This window comes from Gracilinanus agilis, chromosome 4, assembly GCF_016433145.1.
Source record: "Gracilinanus agilis isolate LMUSP501 chromosome 4, AgileGrace, whole genome shotgun sequence".
NCBI classification, from domain to species: domain Eukaryota; kingdom Metazoa; phylum Chordata; class Mammalia; order Didelphimorphia; family Didelphidae; genus Gracilinanus; species Gracilinanus agilis.
The window spans coordinates 388507152-388529969 of record NC_058133.1 but is presented as its reverse complement, the minus strand read 5'-3'; the positions used below and the strand labels follow the sequence as shown (position 1 = coordinate 388529969).

General features: G+C 36.0%; 1 protein-coding gene across 1 annotated transcript in view; it reads right to left on the bottom strand.

The window, feature by feature from the left end:
• Positions 1–21673, bottom strand: part of ENPP3 (ectonucleotide pyrophosphatase/phosphodiesterase 3) — a 123338-nt gene extending 101665 nt beyond the window's left edge. The window contains exons 1-2 of the mRNA XM_044674524.1: positions 21596–21673; positions 13108–13183 (exon numbers count right to left, since the gene is read on the bottom strand). Coding sequence (XP_044530459.1) covers positions 13108–13183; positions 21596–21673 — 154 coding nt within the window. The remainder of the gene's footprint in view (positions 1–13107; positions 13184–21595) is intronic.
• Between the last annotated feature and the right edge of the window lie 1145 nt (positions 21674–22818).

The following is a 22818-nucleotide window of genomic DNA, read 5'->3' as shown; positions in this document are numbered from 1 at the left end:
TAAAAAGGAGCAAGTGTAACAGCAACCATAATAACAATGCACATTTATAGTGTTTTAACATTTGCAAAGAGCATTCTTCACAATAACTCTGTAAGATCAAGGAAGCACCTTAGTATTATTTTATAATCTAAGAGAATAGAAGTGGAGCATCAAACAAAAGCTATCGCTCACTTCAATATAATTGCTCTGTCCCCTATTCCTGTAATGTTCTCCCTTCAAATTCCAGCAAAAATCCCGCTTTCTGTAAGAAGCTTTTCTGGATCTACCTTTACCACCTTCTCTTTAAGATTATCTACAACTTATTCTAGATAGATTTCATTGTCTCTCCCATTGAATTATGAGTTCCTCAAAAACAAGGTCTTTTTTTTTTTTGCACCCCTAGCCCAGCACATAATAGGTACTTAATAATCCCTCTTTGACTTGACTAGAAATTTTGAGAATAGTCAGCTTACATAGGTTGAAATTCCTCAAGATATAATAATAACAGTAACAATAACTGACGTTTACATAATGCTTTCAGGATTGCAAAGCACTCTACATACATTAATGCATTTCAGCCTCATAATAATCCTGAAAGACAGATATGTTTGAAGAATCCTATAACTTCTAATAACATTAGGATTCTGAAATCCAGATTCCCTGAAGAACAAAAAGGAAAAGTGACACATTTTGTCACAAGAAAAGTCTCAGAACCAGTTGCCCCCTTTTATTTAGGGGAAAGTAGGAGGAAGGTAATAGGAACCTCATCTGGTTAAGGAAGAAAAGGACTTTAAAGTAGTGAGATGCTTAAAAAGTACCCTCTCCCTACCCGTCCCCCCCCCCGGGAAAAGGAATAAACTATGACTTTTCTATCAAAAGATGGGCATAGCCTTGGATTTTGAAAAAAGGCCTCTCCTTTCTTTCCCTCACCTAAGAAAAGGGCTTCAACCAAATCCCATCCTGGAAGGAAGAATTAACCTTGGCATCCCATGTAAAGGAAAAAGTATGAGCTACAAGAAGATACTTTAATTTAGTATGACTCCTGGGGAAAGTGGAATGAAGTTGGGAGAAATGTCAGGGATGCCCAAGTCAGTAATCCAGAAGAGGAGAATAATCCAAAATATCTACAATCTAAATTGCTAAGATCTAAGGACAGAAGACAAGTTTATGACCAAGCAAGAGACAAAAAGAGTCACAGAAGATAAAATAGATAATTTTATTACATAAAATGCAAAACATTTTGCACAAACAAATTCAATAAGTCTAAGGAAGGAAACAAGTGGGAAAAATCTTCATATCAAGTTTCTCTGTTAAGAGATTTCATTTTCAAGATAAAGTCTTAATTCAAATTGTAAGAATAAAAGTAATTCCCCAATTGATAAATGATCTAAGGATATAAATAGGAAGTTCTCAAAGGAAGAAATTTAGACTATCTGTAGCCATATTTTTTAAAGTGTTCTAAATTACTAATAATTAGAGAAATGCAAATTAAAACAACCCTGAGTTTCTGTCCACTGGAGTAAGAAAGATGACAAAAATGGAAAATGGAAAATGTTGAAGGGGCTGAGATAAAACAGACAGTGATGTGTGATTGGTGCAGCTGTAAGCTGATCCAGCCATTCTGGAAAGTAATTTGGAATTATACATAAAAAGTTACTAAACAGCACATACAATTTGATCTAGTTCTACACTGTTGATCTCATCTTTGAACAGTTTGGAGAAAGAGAAAATGGTCCCATATGTACAAAAATATTTATAGTAGCTTTTCTTTTGGTGACAAAACCTAGAAATCTCCTTCCTTCCTTCTCCAGGACATCCTTTCTCTCCTTCTTTCTTTCCTTTTTTCTTCCTTTCTTCCCTAGTACATCCTTTCCCTCCTTTCCTTTTTACTTCCTTTCTTCCTTTCCTCCGTTCTTCTTTCTTTCCTTTCTTTTTTCTTTCACTTCTTTCCTTCTTTTTCTCCTTCCTTCTTTCCTTCCTTTGTTATTTCCTTCCTTCCACATTTTCTTCCTTCCCTCCCTCCTTTCTTTTCTCTTACCTTCATTTCTTCTTTCCTTTTTTCTTCCCTCTTCCCCTCCCTTCTTCTTTTTTCTTCTTCCCTCTAACCCTCTCCCATCTTTCCTTTACTTTTTTCTCTTTCCTTTCTTCTTTTCTTCCTTCCTTCCTTCCTTTTCAGTAAGTCACAGGAAGGAGAAAAACAAAGCCTTAATAATTGGAAATCATATATATATATATTTTTTTAATAGCCAAGGAAAGATCCCTGTGACACTCCATTAAAATCATACTTCTAGGATGACATCAAACTGTTAATGATTTTTTTATCCATCCACAAAATCATTTCTCAAGCCACTGAACTATACTATTTTTTAAACCCTTACTTTCCATCTTAGAATCATACAGTATATTAATTCCAAGGCAGAAGAGTTATGTAGGAATAGGCAATAGAGGTTAAACAATTTGCCCAGGGTCATGCAGTAAGGAATTTCTGAGGCCAAATTTGAACCCAAGATCTCTTGTCTCTAAGCCTGACTCTCAATCTACTGAGCCACCCAGCTGTCCTCTGAACTACTATTGTTGTCTAACCCATAGTTGTCATAAAAATGACTCATAATATGACAAATATTGGCATCTTACAATTATATATACCAAGACTTTAATAGATGACAGCCACGGAAGGTATTTAACCAATGGAGAGACAGATTTGGAAATAAATGCGAAGTAGAAACAAAGGATACCAACTTTTTTACAAAATTAAACAAAATATTTTTTAAATATTTTGAGTTAGCCAGACAATTAATTAATGTCATAAGAACTGGACCCTGTTCAATAAAGCTTTCGCATTCTTGAGAGTACAAAATGCCAGAATCCAGACAAATATATTGAAGTTAACACATGAATAATCTCTGAAGATTTACTTTTGGGTTGCCATGAGAAAATATTTGGATTCTCAGCAAATGCTAAAACTAGTTTGGCAAAACTGACTTTAAATGCAAATGCAGGCCTTTTAATACTTAAGAGTGACAGCAACTGTGAGCCAAAGAATTGCAGCTCATAAGAGGAAACACAGATGTTCAAATGAGATTTCAATTATTTATGCAATAAGCATTTACTAAAGGCTTACTATATTGCAATGGTACTATGTCATACTGAATATGACACACACTTTGCACTCTTATAATCTAGTAGGTAAGCTAAGCTATATACACAAATAAAATATAATTCAAATTAGAAAACTACCTAAGTATACAAGAAATGTAAGAAGTGTTTTGAGTTGAAAAGATTGAGGGTTGGATAATATCTTGAAATCATCTAATCTAGAGTTTCTTAATCTGAGGTTCATGGGCTGATAGATTCAGTAAGTCTGTGAACTTGGATGAGGAGGAAAAATACATCTTTATTTTCACTAACATCTAACTGAAATTTAGCATTTCCTTCAATTATTTAAAAACATTCTAAGATGGGTCTATAGGCTTCATCAGACTGCCCAAGAGATCCTGACTTCTGAAAAGGTTATCCAATTTTGGAGGTATCTGGGTGGCTTAGTGGATTGGGAGCCAGGCCTAGAGATGGGAGATCTCGTTGAAATCTATTCTCAGACACTTCCTATTTGTGTGATCCTGGGCAAATCACTTAACCCCCATTACCTATCCCTTAAAATTAATGCATAATATCAATTCTAAGATGAAAGGTAAGGGTTTGAAAAGACCCAAGTATAAAAAAGTAATATCCAAAAAGTGAAGCGTTTTACTCAAGGTCATTTAGAATTACTCACAGCCTGTGTTTCTTTGCAATGTTATTGCTATGGAATTGTGCAAAACATCATGTTTCCAAATCGATACCTTAAAGATGATCTGTAGGATGCTGGTCTTTCAATGAGTATAGTTATACTAGGAGGAAATTACTTGACCTGAAGTGTTTCCAAACCTGTGTCATAATGTCTGAACCATCATATTTCTACCAGAAAAGAGATGCATGTCTAAATGCTTTATAGTAAAAATAAGTGTCAAACAAGGCCAGACTATCACCAACATTTTTTCCATTATTTCTATTCATAACATTGAAACTGGAAAAATTCCAGTTAAGTAATCTAGCAGCAAGTCAACAGGAAGATGAAATTGACCTTAGGAATAAAGCTTTTATTACTCCCATGATGTTGTAACAGGCCATCTGCCATGCAACTAGCCATTATGTCAATGTTATGTGTAAACACATCTGCACTAGATATTCAAAAAAGACAGATTTATAAAACTGCTTCATCTTAGAAAAAGAAAAATTATCTAATAGAGAAAAAAAACTAGGCAGAGAAAGCTGGAGAAATGTCATTCTTTTGGCATTTCACAATTTAACAGCCATATTTTAAAACAAAACCAAATGAACTAACCTACACAATAAATATCATCCAAATCCCTTATCCACACATCTGCCAGTGTCCCTACTACTACCACTAGTAAGTGTAGATATGGTTGAATATGCAAATGTATTTTATGAACCCCACTATATTCTGGGCAAAATTTCTCTATTTCTGCTATTTATAATTATTTCTGATTCTCACCCTATAAGGTTCAAACTTGGTCCAGAGTTCTTATTCAAACAGCTTTATTCCATTTCTGAGTGGTGCTCCTTATCAACCTGCTCTGTCTACTGCTAATCAATAAACATTTGCTAACGGCTAACTATATTGCAATGGTACTATGTCATATCGAATATGACATAGACTTTGTACTCTTATAATCTAGTAGGTAAGCTAAGCTAAATACACAAATAAAATATAATTCAAGTTAGAAAACTACCTAAGTATACAAGAAATGTAGGAAGTGTTTTGAGTTGAAAAGATTGAGGGTTGGAAGATATCTTGAAATCATCTAATCTAGAGATTCTTAACCTGAGGTTCATGGACTGATAGATTCAGTAAGTCTGTGAACTTAGATGAGGAGGAAAAATACATCTTTATTTTCACTAACATCTAACTGAAATTTAGCATTTCATTCAATTCAAGATCATTCCATAAGGTCAGCAGCTTTATTTCTATGGATCCCTAAACTATTTATGTTCCATTTCCCCCCCCTTTGGGAGAGACAGCATGGCATAGTGGATGAAGACCTAGCCTAGAAGCCAGGAAGAGCTGGGTTCAAATTTTACCTCTGACACATTATGGCAACATGACTATGGGCAAGCAATTTAGCATCTTGATGCTCAAGACAATTCTTGATTATAAATTTGATTATTATTGATAATTGTATTGATTGTTGATATTTTTGTTGATAATTGATAATTATAAAAATGATTATAATTTAATATTAATTTTCCACCCCATTGTAGAGGGGGTGAAGAGAATACAATCTGATGAGATTTCAGATTGATGGAGGCTTGTTGGAACCATTCTTTCTCCCTTATAAATTATTGATATGCAAATACAATTTTGTATATATTGATATTGATATACAAAATGCAAGTTATTGATAAAATGCCAGGCTGCATTAGTTGAGGTAGTTTCTTCATCTGGGAGATCCCTATATGAATGAAATCAAATGACATAATTAACCACTCCATGAAATTCTTTCTGCCATTGGCTTCAATGACATTTTTACATTATTGGTTCTCCTACTAACTTCAAGTAATATCTTTTTATCTCTTTAATTGCTCCTTATTCTGCTCCCAGGTAGTTTGCATTGAAGGTCTTATTCTCAATTGCCTCTTTTCTCAAGATTCTTTCTGAGAATCTGTGCTGACGACTCTCAAGTAGAATACAGTGATGCAGGAGCTCAAGGGTCAGGATTTGAATTTCTGTTCTCCTACCTTCCACCTATGACATTTACTACCTGCAGAGAAGTTACTTTATTTTTTCAGGTCTGTATGAGGTTAAACTAAATGACCTCTAAAATTCTCTTGACTACTAAATCTATTATCAGCAATATACTGCAGCCTACGTCTATCTAGCATACACTCCTCTGCCCTTTGAGTCAACTGTTTTAATTTTAAATTTTTTAACAATTTTTTTTATTTTTTTAATTTAAAAAATTAAATTGTTTAAACAATTTTAATTCTCCAAAGATCATCTTCTTCCATGATTTGAAACCATCTCATATTACTGGAAGAATTTTGATGTTCAAAAGAGAGAAACCTGGGTTTATCAAAACCACTGCAATATTTCACAAATGCAGTCTAATCTACTCTCTTTCTCATGTCTAGTTTGGCTCATTGTCCATTATTAGTTTAAGAGAAGAAACTAATACTAATAGACGAGTTCTATAGTCCATTCACTTATTTTGCTTATCATAAATTAAATTAGTTGTCTCCAACATTTTTCAATTTGCAAGTCCCATCACTAAAAAAATGTTAAGCAATGTATTTTCAATATATGTATACCTATTTATAAATTCCAGGGCGTATGACTGAGAAAGGGAGGAATAGACTTGAGGGAATGGCAGGGTCTAGTGACTTTTGTTTTATATGGAAGAGACCTGAGTATTAAGGGAGTAGGGAAGGACACAATTGAAAGGAAAAGGTTGAAGATCTTAAAGAGAGGAGAGATGATTTAGAATGCAGTCTGAAGATGACAGGAAGGCTTGGAATCAAAGGCACATGTAGGCTTTGGTAAGAAGAAAAGTCATCTCTGCCAGAAACTGAAGGAAATAAAGAGAAGATAATGTCAATGCATTTTAAGATGCAAAGATAACAAGCAACTAAATATTGGTGGAAGAAGAGATTAAACAAATGAGTTGACTGAAACCACTAAAAATTTATGGTATGTAATTTTTACTGGGCCTCATTTGCTATATGCCAATCTTTTTACTGTGTCCTAACCGACTATCCCATACCCTATGGTATCTATTCCAAATTTTATTTTATTGCTTCAAGTCACTTACAACCCCACCTACCACTTCTCTTTCACCAGAGGACTTTGCTACATACTTCACTAAAAAACCGAAGCCACCTATCATGAGTTCTCTTTCATTATCTACACTTCAAATTATCTCTACCTCATCCCTTATTCCCTCCTCTTTTGCTATAGTCTCAGAGTATAAAATGGACCTTTTTCTTATAATGTCATTTGTTCTGTTTATGCCCTTGATTCCATCCCTCCTTGTCTTCTTCAAATACTTTCCCTTTTAATCATTCCTTTACTCTCATGAATTTTTAATCTCTCCTCACCCAGGGATTTCTTCTCCTCTGTTTATGAATATACCCAAATCTCCCAATCATTAAAAAAAACCTTCATTTAATCATTCCATATTCCTCTTCCTTTTCACAGAAAAAAAATCTTAAACTCTTATCTTCTATATAAGTATCAATTCTAAGACAGAAAAACATCAAGAGCTAGACAAACAGGGTTAAGTGGCCTGCCTAAGGTCACACAGCTAGGGCATGTCTAAGGCCAGATTTCAAGTCATATCCTCCAGAATCTAGGCCTGGTGTTCTATCCATTGTGCTACCTACCTGTCAGGCAAACTTATAGAAAAAGACAGGGAGAGACTGAAGAGTAGTAAGAGAGTGGGGATGGCTGAGAGAGTTCTCTGAAGAAGAGAGGATAGAATGGAATCACTCATGCATGTAGAGGGGTTTACCTTGGCAAGGTGAAGAGCTACCTCTCTGTGTGTCATATAGGTGAAGGGAGAAATAGAAAGCAAAGGTATATATAAATGCTGATATGTGGAGAAGAAAAAAGAAGTACTCATTAATTAGTCCCATTTTTTCAGTGAAATAGAAGACAAGTTCTCAATGGATGGAGAAGTAGGTAGAAAGAATTTGGAAATGAAAATTTAAATTAAAAAAAATAAAGTTCTCAGCTGTGAATATGGGAAAGGGCAAGATATGAGAGGTTGGAGAAGAATGAAAAGGGAATAGCTAGATAATTCAGTAGATAGAGTATGAGGGCTGGAGTCAGGAGGAACTGATTCAAATCTTTCCTTAGACATTTTCTAGCTGTGTGACCCTGAACAACTCAATAACCCCAGTTGTTTAGTTCTTATTGCTCTTCTGTGTTGGAATTGATACTTAAATGAATTCTAAGACAGAAGGTAACACTTGAGAAAGAGAGAGTCAAAGACAGAGAGAGAGAGAGAGAGAGACAGAGACTTTAACATACTTCCTCAAACTTTAAATGCTCACTTCTTCATTTTACTCATTTCCCACGGTCTATTCTTTCACCTCACCTCAGCCACACATAGAGATATGTAGGTAGCTCTTGTCTTGGTTGTCACCCACAAGTGTTCCCCTTTTGTGTTCATGAACTCCAAAATTTCTTTGATCATAATCTTTTCAAGTCTATGTTATAATCTAAGTCAGTGATTTCCAAAGTGGGTGCCACCGCCCCCTAGTGGGTGCTGCAGCAATCCAGGGGGGTGGTGATGGCCACAGGTACATTTATCTTTCCTATTAATTGCTATTAAAATTTTTAAAAAATTAATTTCCAAGAGCTCTAAGTAATATTTTTTTCTGGAAAGGGGGTAGTAGGCCAAAAAAGTTTGGGAATCACTGCTCTAAGTGCTGGGAATAAGTATTTGTTCATTTATTCTTGCTGTATCTTCAAAGTAAATATTCTTTTGTAAAGGCTAATCCCATGATAAGAATTTAAATGGAACTTGGGTGTCAGTCATTGAGCTCCTAAAAGTGGAGAGACACAATCAGTGGGGGTTCAAGCCAGTGGCAAAGAAAGGAAATTTTTCAAAGTCCTCAGAGTACCAGAGAACCTTTGGGGTGGGATGAGAAGGAAAGAGTCAAAGAATGTAATAGCCTGGCCCTGAGATAGTGGGGCCAGTCAGACCTGGTTCACTATGGAGTAAAGAAGAAGAGAATATCTAGTGCAGGGGTAATGGCCTAAGAAAGAACTGAGGATGGGAGGGATTGGACATAGTGAAACTATAGAACAGGGCCAGAGGTGTAAGTCAGAGAAAAAGATGGAATCATAAAAGATTATGATTAAATAAATTTAGGAGTTCATGAACACAAAAGGGGAACACTTGTGGGTGACAGCCAAGACAAGAGCTACCTATACATCTCTATGTGTGTCTGAGGTGAGGTGAAAGAATAGACCGTGGGAAATGAGTAAAATGAGGAAATGAGCACTTAGAGTTTGAGGAAGTATGTTAAAGTCATATCCTACCCTAATCTCTCTCCTAAGATCCTAGATAATTTCATCAATTTCCCATTAGACATTTAAGACTAAATAATCCATTTTTGTTGTTCAATCATATCTAACTCTTCATGATCCCATTTGAAGGTTTCTTGACAAATCTACTAGAGTGGGTATCTTGCCATTTCCTTTTATCCAGCTCATTTCATAGATGAGTAAAGAAGCATACAAGGTTAAGTGACTTACTCAGAGTCAACACAACTAGTAAGTATCTGATTAACTGTCAAATTTGAACACAGGAAGATGAGTCTTCCTGACTCCAGGCCCCATATTCTATCTACTGTGCCTCCTTGCTGCCCAGATAATCCAAAGGTATATCAAACACATGTTCAAAACTGAAATTCCTTTTTTCTTTTGAGGGCACCACCATTCTGGTCACTCAGGCCCAGAATCATCATCCTGTGATTCATTACCTTCACCCAGCATATACAGTCAATTGCAAAGGAAATCCTGGTAATACATTAAAAAGAAAATTGACTCTGGGTCCATAGGACATAAGCACAAATCTAAACTAAAATTTTTTACCTATATGGACCTATATGGTCATATATTACCTAAATGACTCATTTTCCTCATCTGTAAAAATAGAAGATTGACATAGACGGCCTCTAAGATCCCTTGCAGATCTACATCTATGATTCGAAATCTTGATTCTATTCCATAATAAAGCTCCAAATTATCCCCTTCTCTCCAATCATATAGCCAGCCCCCTAATTCATAGCCTCTCCTCAGAACTATTATAATAGATTACTAGCTGACCTTCTTGACTCCATCTTCTCTTCTCTCCTTTCTGTCCTTAACACAGTTTCAAAAAAAAATTTTTTTTTTCCTAAACCATAGGTTTAAAGACTACTGTGTTCAAGAAAACTCCAGTGACTCCTTCTTGCCTCTAGGATATAAAATGTCTTTGCTTGACATTTAAAAGTCTTTCACATTCTCTCATTTTCCAATTTTTTGCCAACACAAAGGGCACGGCTATAAATATTTTTGTACAAGTCTTTTTCCTTATTTTCTCTTTGGGGTATAATCCAAGCCGTGCTATGGCTGGATCAAAAGGTAGATAGTCTTTTTTTTTAACCCTTAACTTCTGTGTATTGGTTCATAGGTGGAAGAGTGGTAAGGGTGGGCAATGGGGGTCAAGTGACTTGCCCAGGGTCACACAGCTGGGAAGTACCTGAGGCAGGCTTTGAACCTAGGACCTCCCATCTCTAGGGCTGACTCTCAATCCACTGAGCTACTCAGCTGCCCCTTGGCAGATAGTCTTTTAAAGCCTTTTGAGCATAGTTCCAAATTGCCAGCCAGAATGGTTGGATTAGTTCACAACTCCACCAGCAATGCATTAATGTCCCAATTTTGTCACATCCTCTCCAACATTCATTGCTCTCCCTTGTTGTCATTTTAGCCTATCTGGTAGGTGTGAGGTGATACCTCAGAGTCATTTTGATTTGCATTTCTCTAATTATTAGAGATTTAGAACAATTTCTCATATGCTTGTTGATAGTTTTGATTTCTTTATCTGAGAAATGCCTATTCATGTCCCTTGCTCATTTATCGATTGGGGGATGGCTTGATTTTTTTGTACAATTGATTTAGCTCCTTGTATATTTGAGTAATTACAACTTTATCTGAGTTTTTTGTTATAAAGATTTTTTCCCCAATTTGTTGTTTCTCTTCTAATTTTAGCAGCATCTGGTTTTGTCTGCACAAAAACTTTTTAGTTTAATGTAGTCAAAATTATTTATTTTACATTTTGTAATTTTTTCTAACTCTTGCTTGGTTTTAAAATCTTTCCCTTCTCATAGATCTGACAAGTATACAATTCTGTGCTCACCCAATTTACCTATAATTTCCTTCTTTATATTCAAGTCATTCACCCATTCTGAGTTTATCTTGGTGTAGGGTGTGAGATGTTGATCTAAACCCAATCTCTCCCATATTGTTTTCCAATTTTCCCAGCAGTTTTTATCAAATAGCGGGCTTTTGTCCCAAAAGCTGGGTTTTTGGGGTTTATCAAAAACTATCTTGCTGAGGTCACTTACCCGTAGTCTGTTCCACTGATCCTCCTTCTGTCTTTTCACCAGTACCATATTGTTTTGATGACTGCTGCTTTGTAGTACAGTTTAAGATCTGGTACTGCTAGGCCACCTTCCTTCATATTTTTTTCATTATTTCCCTTGATATTCTTGGTCTTTTGTTCTTCCAAATGAACTTTGTTATAGTTTTTTTTTAATTCAGTAAAAAAGTTTTTTGGTAGTTTGATAGTACTAAAGATGGTAAATTAATTTGGGTAGGATGGTCATCATACCCATGAGCAATCAATGTTTTTCTAATTATTTAGATCTAGTTTTCATTGGGTGGAAAGAGTGTTGTAGTTGTGTTCGTATAGTTCCTATGTTTGCCTTGGCAGATAGATTCCTAAGTATTTTATATTGTCTAGGGTGATTTTAAATGAAATTTTCTTTCTAACTCTTCCTGTTGTGACGTATTAGAATTATATAAAAATGCTGATGAGCCATGCTCTTTGTGATGGCAAAAAATTGGAAAATGAAAGAATGTCCTTCAATTGGGAAATGGCTGAACAAATTGTGGTATCTGTTGGTGATGGAATACTATTGTGTTTAAAGGAATAAAGAACTGGAGGAATTCCATGTGAACTGGAATGACCTCCAGGAATTGATGCAGAGTGAAAGGAACAGATCCAGGAGAACATTGTACACAGAGACTGATACACTATGGTACAATCAAATATAATGGACTTCTGTACTAGCAGCAATGAAAGGATCCAGAGCAAGGCTGAGGGACTTATGAGAAAGAAAACTAGCCACATTCAGAAGAAGAACTGTGGGAGGAGAAACACAGAAGAAAAACAACTGTTTGAACACATGGGCTGTTGGGGATATTAATGGGGATGTAGACACTAAACAATAACTCTAGTCCAACTATCAATAATATGGAATTAGGTCTTGATCAATGATACATGTAAAACCCAGTGGAATTGTGCATTGGCTAAGGAGAGTTACGGGGGTTTGTGGAAGAGGGAAAGAACATGAAATATGTAACTAGGGGAAAATATTCAAAATAAAAATTAAAAAAAAAATAAAGTCTCTCACAGTCTGGTTCCAATTTACAATTCTAGATTAATAAAAAAAAAGACATAGCTTTACACAGTCTACATTCCTTCCCACTGGCCAGTTAATTGTTCCACATGCATTATAATTCATTTCCCATCTCTCTGCACTGATGTGGGTTGTCCCTCATACCTGGAATACACTTTTATCTCACCTCTACCTTATAAAATCCCTAACTACCTTCAAACTTAACTCAAATGTCACCTCCTAGAGAAAGTTTAAACTGACAAACCCATTTTCTAGTTCTCACAAATTGCTTTATCTTTACTTTGCACATTTTTGCATTTAATTTTCTGTCCACACAACAAAGACAAAATGAAGAGGATGAAGGAGGAAAGTCATTAAATTGGCCAAGTAGTTCATTGTTTTAACCTTAAGGATAGAGCTCTTATCAAAGGGAAGAGAATTTACAATCTTCCTTTGAAAACTGTAATTTGATATTAAAATGTTTGGCTATGAAGCATTATCTCTCAAAGGCAGCAGACTAGCTGAGTCCAAAATAGTTTTGTAACAGAATAAAATAGAATCTTTTGAATCATTCTTTCTTTTTAGAATACTCCATGAGGGCAGCTAGGCAGCTTAGTGAATTGAGAGTCAGGCCTAGAGACGGGAGGTTCTAGGTTCAAATCCGGCCTCAGACACTTCCCAGCTGTGTGACCCTTGGCAAGTCACTTGACCCCCATTGCCCATCCTAACCACTCTTCCACCAAAACAGCCAATACACAGAAGTTAAGGGTTTAAAAAAAAAAGAATACTCCATGAAAATTTTTAATTTTTAGAAAACATTATTACTGTGTGGGATTCCTCAACTGCCTGTGGATCATGGAAACACATACAAAAGAGATTCCTGAAGACTTCAGACCATACCTCTGTTTTCTTGTCGCCTTAATCCAAGTCCCAGGCCTAGCCCAAGCGTCATCACCACCAACAAAACAAAAAGAACCTGTCACAAAAAGATAAAGCAAATTTTTAAAAAAGGAATATAATCTAACCCAGTGGAATTGCTTGTCAGCACTGGGAAGGGGGAGGAAAGAAGAGAGGGGGACAAATCATGAATCATGTAACCATGGAAAAATATTCTAAATTTTTTTAAATAGCAAAAAATAAAAAGGAATAGAATCAAAGATTTCAATTTTGCAGATGCTGGGCATTGTGATACTCAAATCAGTGTGTTTTACTGAATATCTAAAACATACTAGTGAATTAACTCAAGATATAATCATCTGATTAATTCACAAGTCATCACATATGCATTTTATTTACTCGTATCTTCTTCATATAAGTGGAAGTGGTGTGACATAATGGGAAACAGAGTCAGAGATTCCCAAATCTTTCATTTAACATCTTTGGGTCTTGGTTTCCTTATCTATCAAATGAGGGGAGTAGATTGGTCTAGATGACCTCTGAAATCCCTTCCAACTCAAAATTTGTGAACCTATCTGTGAAGAAATAGCTTCTTTATGCAATGAATAAATGCTTTAAATAAACAAACTCAAGTTGTAACTCACTACAACAACAAAAGGAAAAGAAGTTATGGTTGTGTTGCTTATAATAATTATAGACATAGGACCCTTTACATAGTAGGTACTTAATACGTGTTGTCATTTTTTTAAAACCCTTATCTTCTGTTTTTGAATCAATACTAAGTATCAGTTCCAAGGCAAAAAAGTTGTCAGGGCTAGACAACTGGGGTTAAGTGATTTGCCCAGGGTCACACAGCAAGGCAGTGTTCGAGGCCAGTTGGGACCCAGGACCTCCTGTCTCTAGGCTTGACTTTCTATCTGTCACTGAGCCACCTGGCTGCCCCAATACATTTAATATTGAAAACATAAGGAAAGTTCATTGTTGGAGAATTAAATGTACACTTTTAGCATCAGCAGCAACCCTAACTCATTAGTTATAAGTTTGATCCAACATAAATGACTTTATTTAAAATAAGCTGGTATTAAGATAACCCTTTAGGGACAGATATTTGGCTCAATGGATTGAGAGTCAGGTCTAGAGATAGGAGATCCTGGGTTCAAATCCAGTCACAGAAACTTCCTAACTGTGTGACCCTGGTCAAGTCACTTAACCTCCTTGCCACCTTGAAACCAATACACAGTATTGATTTGAATATAGAAGGTAAAGATTTTTTTTTAAGAAAACCTTGGTATAAAAATAGAATAACAATTTTTCCCCTTTGACCTTCTACTATCTTATTCTGTTTTCTGGAAGATGTTATTTATCAGTCAATTAACAAGAAAACACTGCTCTTCTAAAGAGCAGCTGACTCACATTTGGTCATGAAAGGGCAGGGAAATCAAGATATCAAAGGGCAATTTGGCCAACAAATAATTTATCAACACATCTGGTTTATTGCTCATATTCAAATGAACTATTCTAGCTAATTTAGAATCTTGTAAACATGAGCTCATCCATCAAAGCAGCTGACAAAGCTCTCTCTTTTCCTGGACTTAACTTCATCATGAGGACCTGGTCAGAGCATAAAGAGTTTTTTTTTCTTTTCCTCTGTACTCTGCCTTATCCAGTAAATCCAATAATTAAGGGAATGAGAGGAATTAGGTGATTTCTTTTAACATAAAGCCTAAGTATAGGATAATACAAATTTGCCAGTTACTTGAACAGGAAGAACCTGTTTCTATTGTCCATTGTTAAAAGAAGAGGAAATTACTTCCTGAAACAAAACATGGTGATCACAAAGGTTTATTCAGAGACTCTTTATTTTGAAGCTTGACACAAAAAAGTAAGAAAATGAACTCTTAAAAACTTACAAATAAACTACATGTAACTGGAAGGAAAACACAATACCATTATTTAAGACACACTTGAGAACAAAAGTATTTTATGTGATAGAGGCATAATGAAGAAAGCACTGATCTTGGGGTCAAGAAGACCTAGGTTCAAATTCTTCTTCAAACACTTATTAGCTTGGGTGATCCAGGCAAGTCACTCAACTAACTAATGTAATTCAGGAAACTCCTTTGGACAAACCTATTAATTCATAAATAGGTTACAATCTGCTTTGATAAATGGAGTTTCCTGGGAATCTCCACTTGGATCCTAGAAATAATTGGATCTTTTCTATGTTAGAAAAGTTTGTCATTTGAAAGTGAAACTGCCTCAGATTTATAATATGAAATATAAATAAGCAATCTGTATCATGTAATGACATTGAACCACTTAAACACAATCACTTTCTTGCATTCTTAAGCCAGACTATTTGGTATATTTTTCTACTTTAGTTGTTATGTTTTTAAAATGATATTTAAATGACAGGTATAGACTACAAAGGTTTGATCACAGGACATGATCAACTTGATGAGTTTATAGGGAGATGAGTTTTTGTTGAGAAATTTTTATTATACTTTCCTGTGCAGAATATGGACATACTCCTTGATATGTCCCTTGGTTTCAGTGACTCAGAATGAATTATTGCAAGAGACCAATCAATGACTGACCTACCCTGGAAGGCTATCCATTTGATCAAGAAACTGCCCTGAACAACCCACTCATCAATCATAAAAATAATTCATTTTTATAGCACTTATAAAGTGCTTCATATTTTCCAAGTATATTTATGCTTTCCTTTCACTAGAGCTTGAAGAACTCCTTCTACTATCATTATTAAAAAGCATTATATATTTAATTTCCTTTCTACATTCAATTAATTGCATAGCAATGTTTTCTTTGTTGAAAACCCTTTGATAAAATACAGTATTCTGAGCTCTGTTAATGTGTTAGTGCTTGCTGCTCATCAGACTGGGCAGCCAGATACATGTGTGTTAGAGGTCATGGTTCAACCCTTAGACAGGGTACCATTATATATCCTTCTGGTAGGGGAAGGAGAGAGTCTCAATAGAAGGGCCTAAGAATCTCCACAGTGGATCATCCCTAGAGTCAGCCAAGGATGGTGTAGTACACGGATCGAACCACTGTATCCAGAAGAAGTCTCTTCTGCCTTAGAACTAATACACAATAATGATTCTAAGATAGAAGATAAAGGTCTTAAAAAATAAAAAAAGAAAGAAAAGAAAACTGCCCAGAAAGTTTAGAACACTAAGAGCACTAACTTGCCCATGCCCTAGGAAGGTCTTAAACTCAAAGCTATTCAGGAAGAGTAAAGCCTACCCTCTATTCATTCTGTCTCTCAACTATGAAATAAAAAGCACTTTAAAAATACTACGTCAGACACACCTGATGTCTGTCAAGGAAGTTAAATAACAAAGGACAAAGAAACTATGCAGTATTGTTTAATTCAATAATAAGGTTTCTAAGAACTAAGAACTCTATGAATATAGGCTCAATTTGGCCTATAAGTTCTTCCAGGAAAAGATCAGCTAATTCGAAGCAGTGTAGCATTAACAGAAAGAACTCTGGCCTCGGGTTCTAAGAAAACTGATTCTGAGTCTCTGTTCTGTTGTAAACAGTTGAATGGCAGACAGTAGACACAATAAATATTGAATGAATGAATCTTGGACAAGTCAGTTAACTTCTATGGTTCTCAGTTTCTTCATTTGCAAAATGACATGATTATCATTAATGATCTCTAATACTTCTTTCAGTTCAAAATTATATAATCTAATGCTGCTTTGTCATCTGACTACATTTACTGGTTATAAGGGATGTGTATGACTGGGGGAATTGATGAGTAATGAGAGATTAGAAACTGAAAAAATCAATGATAAAACTTTAAAAAGAAACACACAAAAGAGGGCAGAAGGAAGTTCAGAAGAGGACACAGAAAAACAGGACAGTTTTATTACTATAGATTAAGTTTAATATGTACCAAAAAAGGTAAGCATTTCCGTTGTAGCATGCTCAGCAGCCACACTTCAGCAAATCGACTCAACAGAAAGGCTAAGCCAAGTTGAGGGCACCCCACAGGCCTCAAAGGGGTGTCTACCCCAAGCACGTGAAGACTTCAGCCTAGTGGAAAGGGTGGATGAAAACAATTTGCTCCAAAAGCCACAAAGGTGGCATGAGCAGGTACTACGGAACACTTAGAGCTTAGCTAGCCATGGAACATGTCAAGGTCATCTACCCCCATCCAGTCATCAGTGATTTTTTGACTTTTGCATTGCCATTGGACTTCAATGACTGGAAGAGAAAGTGAGGCATACAAATTTGTGCAATCCTGTCTCACTTAAATCCAAGTTTTGCATAAGTCAAAGATAACACCAATGAAGCAAACCATTTTGGTCTGCTTCACACATGAAGGATAACAACCAGCCAACAAAAAGAAGTTTATAATAGAAGCTGACAGTTTCATTTATAATCTTCTGTTCTGTTTATTGAAATATTTGTGTTTGTCATGATAAAAAAGGAAACTTTAAAAAATAAAGTCTATAATCTAAACTCAAGAAGTGGGCAATCTGAAAAGGAAAGGAGATTTATCCCATTCTGCTCCCTCATGTATATTCTAATTGGTTCTCTGCAAATTGGAGGCCCCCTAGAATAAACTAGGTTTTCTTGGAACCATTACAAAATTGAGTAGAAGATGACAATGAAAAGGAGGAGGAGGGAGGAAAAAAGAGGAAGTAATTTAAGTGTATCAAGTTTAACAAGAAAAAAAATGTGATATTCTGAAAATTATGTTGGATTCAAATCTAAAGACCTGAGTCCATATCCAAACTATCATTTACTACCTGATATGACCTTAGACAAATTTTTTAATCTCTCTAAATCACAGTTTCCTGATTTATAAAATGAGGAGTTTGGGTTAAATGACCTCTGAGGTCCCTTCTAACTATAAAACTGTGATCTAATTGTATGATCAAAGTGCTTTAAATAGAATATGTTTTCTATAATAAGGAGGCAGTAGGATATAATAGATAAGAGCATTAGATTTGTAATGCAAAGTAGCTAAAAGAAACTTTTTGCTTCTGTAATTTCTAATGGTCACAAAAAGTCAGTTAGAAGTCTTAGAATCTTCAGAAAGTCAGTTAGAACTTAAAGCTATAAATAGAGGTGAAGTTCCAACTGACGAGACTTTGGCCTTCTGGCTTTCACTGTAGCTGGAGGCTTTGCTTTGGCTTAGCCTATTAGCTGAGGCTTTTCAGTTTGGCTTTGGCCTAATTGCTTAGGCCTTGACCTGTGCTTATTTGTCTTGGGGAAATTTAAACCTGTCTCATTTCTCTGGACCTCTCCCCAATCTCTCCATCTACATTCCCTTCCCTTCCCCTCAATTTCCTGTGGGCCCTGGGTGGAAGGGAGGGCTTGGTGATTGAACATTGTGGGTTTTAGTTTCTATAGACAAGTAGAGTATCCTCAAATAAGTTACCCCTAGCTTTAGTGATTCAATAAGGACTTTACTAAATGGCAGTTGAATCTCCCAACTGGGAGAGCCGGACTCTCTCAATCCAAACCTCTCCTGTGACCCATCCCCCACCATCACTCCTCTCCCTAGCAGCAATCAGAAAATCCTAAACCCTTCTCCCCTTTTGACTGACCCTGGTATTAATAAATCCCCTTGTTACCTATTCAAGCCTCTGGTGAAGCATTGTATTAAAAATTGAGGCAAGGGCTAAAGAGGGAAGGAATCATTTTCTTTTATTTCTTGAGAGAACTGGGGGCATCCATCTTGGCAGGAAGTACCTACCCAAGACTTCTTCCAGCCATCAGTTTGACCAGCAGGGAGGGGCCCCCTGGACTCCTCCCTCAAGAGACTTTAGAAACTAACAAGAGAAACCCTCCAGCCAAAACCTAAACATTTCTTACTGGCCCTAGTTTTCCTCCCTGTATTCTCTGTCTCAAGCCTCTGGGAATAAACCTGTTTGAGCTGCCCTTTCCCCTATATACCGTCCCTTACCTTCATTCCTCCTCCAATCACCTTATAATCACCTAATATCCTCTTTATCCTTCCTCATACCCAAATTGCCTCATTGACCCACTCAGGTTACTTTACTTACTTCTTGAAAACAGATGTCAAGTAAGGAATACCTGCATTCCAACCTTGCCTCAGATACTTAATAGCTGTGTGATCCTGGGCAAGTCATTTAATTTTTTTGTATCTCATTTCTTATCTATAAAATGAAAAGCTCAGAGTCTAAGGTTCCTTCCACCTCCTATGATCCCATCTAAACTGCTGGCACATCCATAAAATTCAAATTCTCTACACTAAGTATGTATTTCAAATGGGTATGCTCAACCAGAACTCCATGATGCCAGACCCTTGATAGAGAGGCTGACCATAAGATGGGTCAGCTTTTCCATGAGAGAAAACACTCATGGGAATTTGTGCCATATTTCTGAGGTACTCTAACAACACTCTACGTTTATTTCTCAACCCAGGAGGGAACTACACTGAAAAGTAATAACTGAGTATACTCAGGGAAATATTAAATTAGAACATTTGTTGTTGTTTAGTCATTTTTCAGTCATGTCAGACTCTTCCTGACTCCTTTGGGGTTTTCTTGACAAAAAAACTGGAGTTTTTCTGACTCCAATTCTGTCTCTCTACTCTGCCACCTAGCTACTCCAAAATAGAACATACTACTTTTATAAAACATACTAGCTTTTAATAGACATTAAAATAGAACATAAAATAAGAATAATATTCAGACCGTGAGCTGAATAAGAGTCTAAAACTTTCCATCATTTGAGGCTTACACATTTAAGAAGCTGGTTAAGAGGAAAATAATAAATGGATTAAAAAATTGAGAGCCTTGTCGAATTGGGGTTATGCCTTTTGTGGATAAGAGAGTAAAGAACTGCATTTAGTAAATTTTAACAATTGCAGGAGAGGTTGTTTAGCAAAAGAAAATGATATTGTTTTTCATCTCCTTTGAGAAAGAAATATTTGGGTATGCTTGCCCACCAGCTGTCTTCCTTGGCTGCTGCCAGACTTTCAGGTGAACTAAAGGAGAGTTTGGGAACAAGCCCTAAAAGACTGCATAAGCTGACAGCAACGTTTTACTCCCCTAAGGAAACAAGGAGAAAGAGTAGGGCACAGCCAGGAAAATATAACAGAAGCTTCATGTTTCAAAAAAGTGAGCTCAAAAAAGGGATTGCCCACCAGTAGGGAATCTGGAGAATCTAATTTTTTTTTTTAACATTTACTTTCTGTCTTAGTAACAGCTCTAAAACAGAAGAGCAAGGGCTGTGGCAAGTGATGTTAAGTGACTTACCCAGGGTCACACAGATAGGAAGTGTCTGAGGTCAGATTTGACCCCAGGACCTCCCATCTCTAGGCCTGGCTCTGTCCACTGTGCTAGGTAGCTGTCCTTTCTGATATAATTTTAATTAGATCTAAAATTTAATTAGATTTAAATGTTTCCTACATAGTTGTCTTAGATATAAAAATAATTTCAAATGGAGCCTTATGTGTCTTGCCATAGATTCTGCAAAAAGGCTGGAAGGAGTGTTTACTTCTAAGAGGGGGATATATCCTTACAAGTCTAACACAGAGCAGACTTTTAAAGCACTCTCCCAAATATCCAATGAATGAGTCACTAAGACTTTGCATCATTACTTATTTTCTGGACTCTAAAGGAAGAATTTATGAGCTCTTTGTTGATTATAAAATAAATCTGTAGTTCTTTTTGGTTTATTCTTTAAAACATCCCTGATATTTGAGGGGTGGCTCATATATATTCTATGTCAATGCAACTAGGTTAAAGAAACAGACTCTTGAGTTTTTTGGAACCTGTCTAGAGTTACATTGGAATCTAATCCTAACTCACTTCCTTGAAACCTGTTTGTCAAATGTTACTAAAGAACTAACATACATTTCACAGTTGTTGCAAAGAGTAATACTGAGGCATTTAAAAAATAAAAGATGAATAAAAGCAGAGAAATGTAACGCAAGTCCAAAAGAAAGTAAAAAAGTGATCACCAGCCTGGAGAAGAGAGAAACAACAAAATATAGCATCTCCCTGCCTGCAGAGAGTTAGGGAACTACTTCTATGGAATATTATATGCCCTGTATGATGAAACTACTGTATTAGATCATAAGTCTGCATCTAGGAGGGACCTCAGAGACTACCCAGTCCAACTCCCTTCATTTTACAGATAAAAACACTGAATCCTAGAGAAGTTAACAGATTCACCCATGGTTACATAGGTAGAAAGAATCAGGAGAGATTTGAATACAGATACTGTGATACTATTGTACCAGCCTAATATTATGCTTAATTTTTTTTGGGGGGGGGGAGAAGGGGGCTTGGAAAATTTGGTAATGAGGTAGGATTCAATCTAGAAAATGAATGAGAAATGAGTAAGTAAAAAGCATAAATATTTTTAAATGTTCAAATGATGTGAACAAATATGCTATTAGCCATAACAAATCATATATGTGCAATTCTTCATTATGTCAAAGAATTAACATAAATCTGAAAACGTTGGCACTACTTACCCCACATAGTATTTTATACTTCTTAAGAGTATCTTTTTTCACAGTGTCTTCTGCTTCTAAACCCAGTATTGATTCCATTATTCTGCTTGTTTTAAGAGAAGTCAGTAGCTGAGTCTTTCTCCTCTGTTAGCTAACAGAGAAAGCCACAAGGCAAATCAATGGCATCAGCTTTTGAAGATCTGTGGAGGATTGAGGCTCTGGAGTGATTGGGCAATCTAAAAGAATTTTTTTTAAAAAAACAAAGCAATTACACATGACTGCCAAAAGATAAAAGTTAAATTTTAATGTAGATAGCCCTATCATGAGTACAATAATCAGATGCTTCTACTTCTGTTCAACATATGTTGTCCTCTTAATGAAAGAAATAGCTTAAATTATGCCTGCTTCAATATTTTCGACTCTTCTACACATCTAAAATGCAGCAAAAACAATGAATATAACCATCTTAATTTCTTTCAGATTAGCAACAGTTCTGGAATAAAAGTAATCTACTAAGGTTCATTTGATTATGAAGAGAAATCTTGTTTCTTAAATGAAGAAAATGGTCAAATTTAAGAAGTTTGCATTGCTCTGGATACCTCAAAGAGGTCTTCTAGTCTAGGGTCCTAATAGATCACAAATAACTGTTTATGCTGATCTTTAAAATAAGTAGTAGTGGGCAGCTGGGTGGCTCAGTAGATTGAGAGTCAGGCCTAAAGATGGGAGGTCCTAAGTTCAAATCTGACCTCAGATACTTCCTAGCAGTGTGACCCTGAGCAAGTCACTTAACCTCCATTGCCTAGTCCTTACCACTCTTCTGCTTTGGAACCAATACACAGTATTGATTCTAAGACAGAAGGTAAAGGTTTAAAAAAATTAAAATTAAAAAAAATAAGTAGTAACAATTTCTGACACTAGAATTCAGTGTTTCCTTGACCCAATGAGGAAGTCTTTCAAATACCAGCCTAAATCCCTAAGACTATTACAAACATTCACTTCTTAAGAATATGCAAATTGTAAACTTTCTTCCTCTATGATTTGTGACCAACAGATGCCTTTATTTCTGTCCTTGGTTCCCCATTCCAAGGTATATCAATTTCCCTCTTCACATTTACTGGCCTTTTTCCTGACAAAGGTCATTCCATCTCCAGGGTCCTCATCTTGCCTTTACATAAGTTCTCCCTTTTTTCTTGAATGCCCACCTTCCTTACCTCTTCCTTCTCTGACAATTCCTTGCTTCTTTC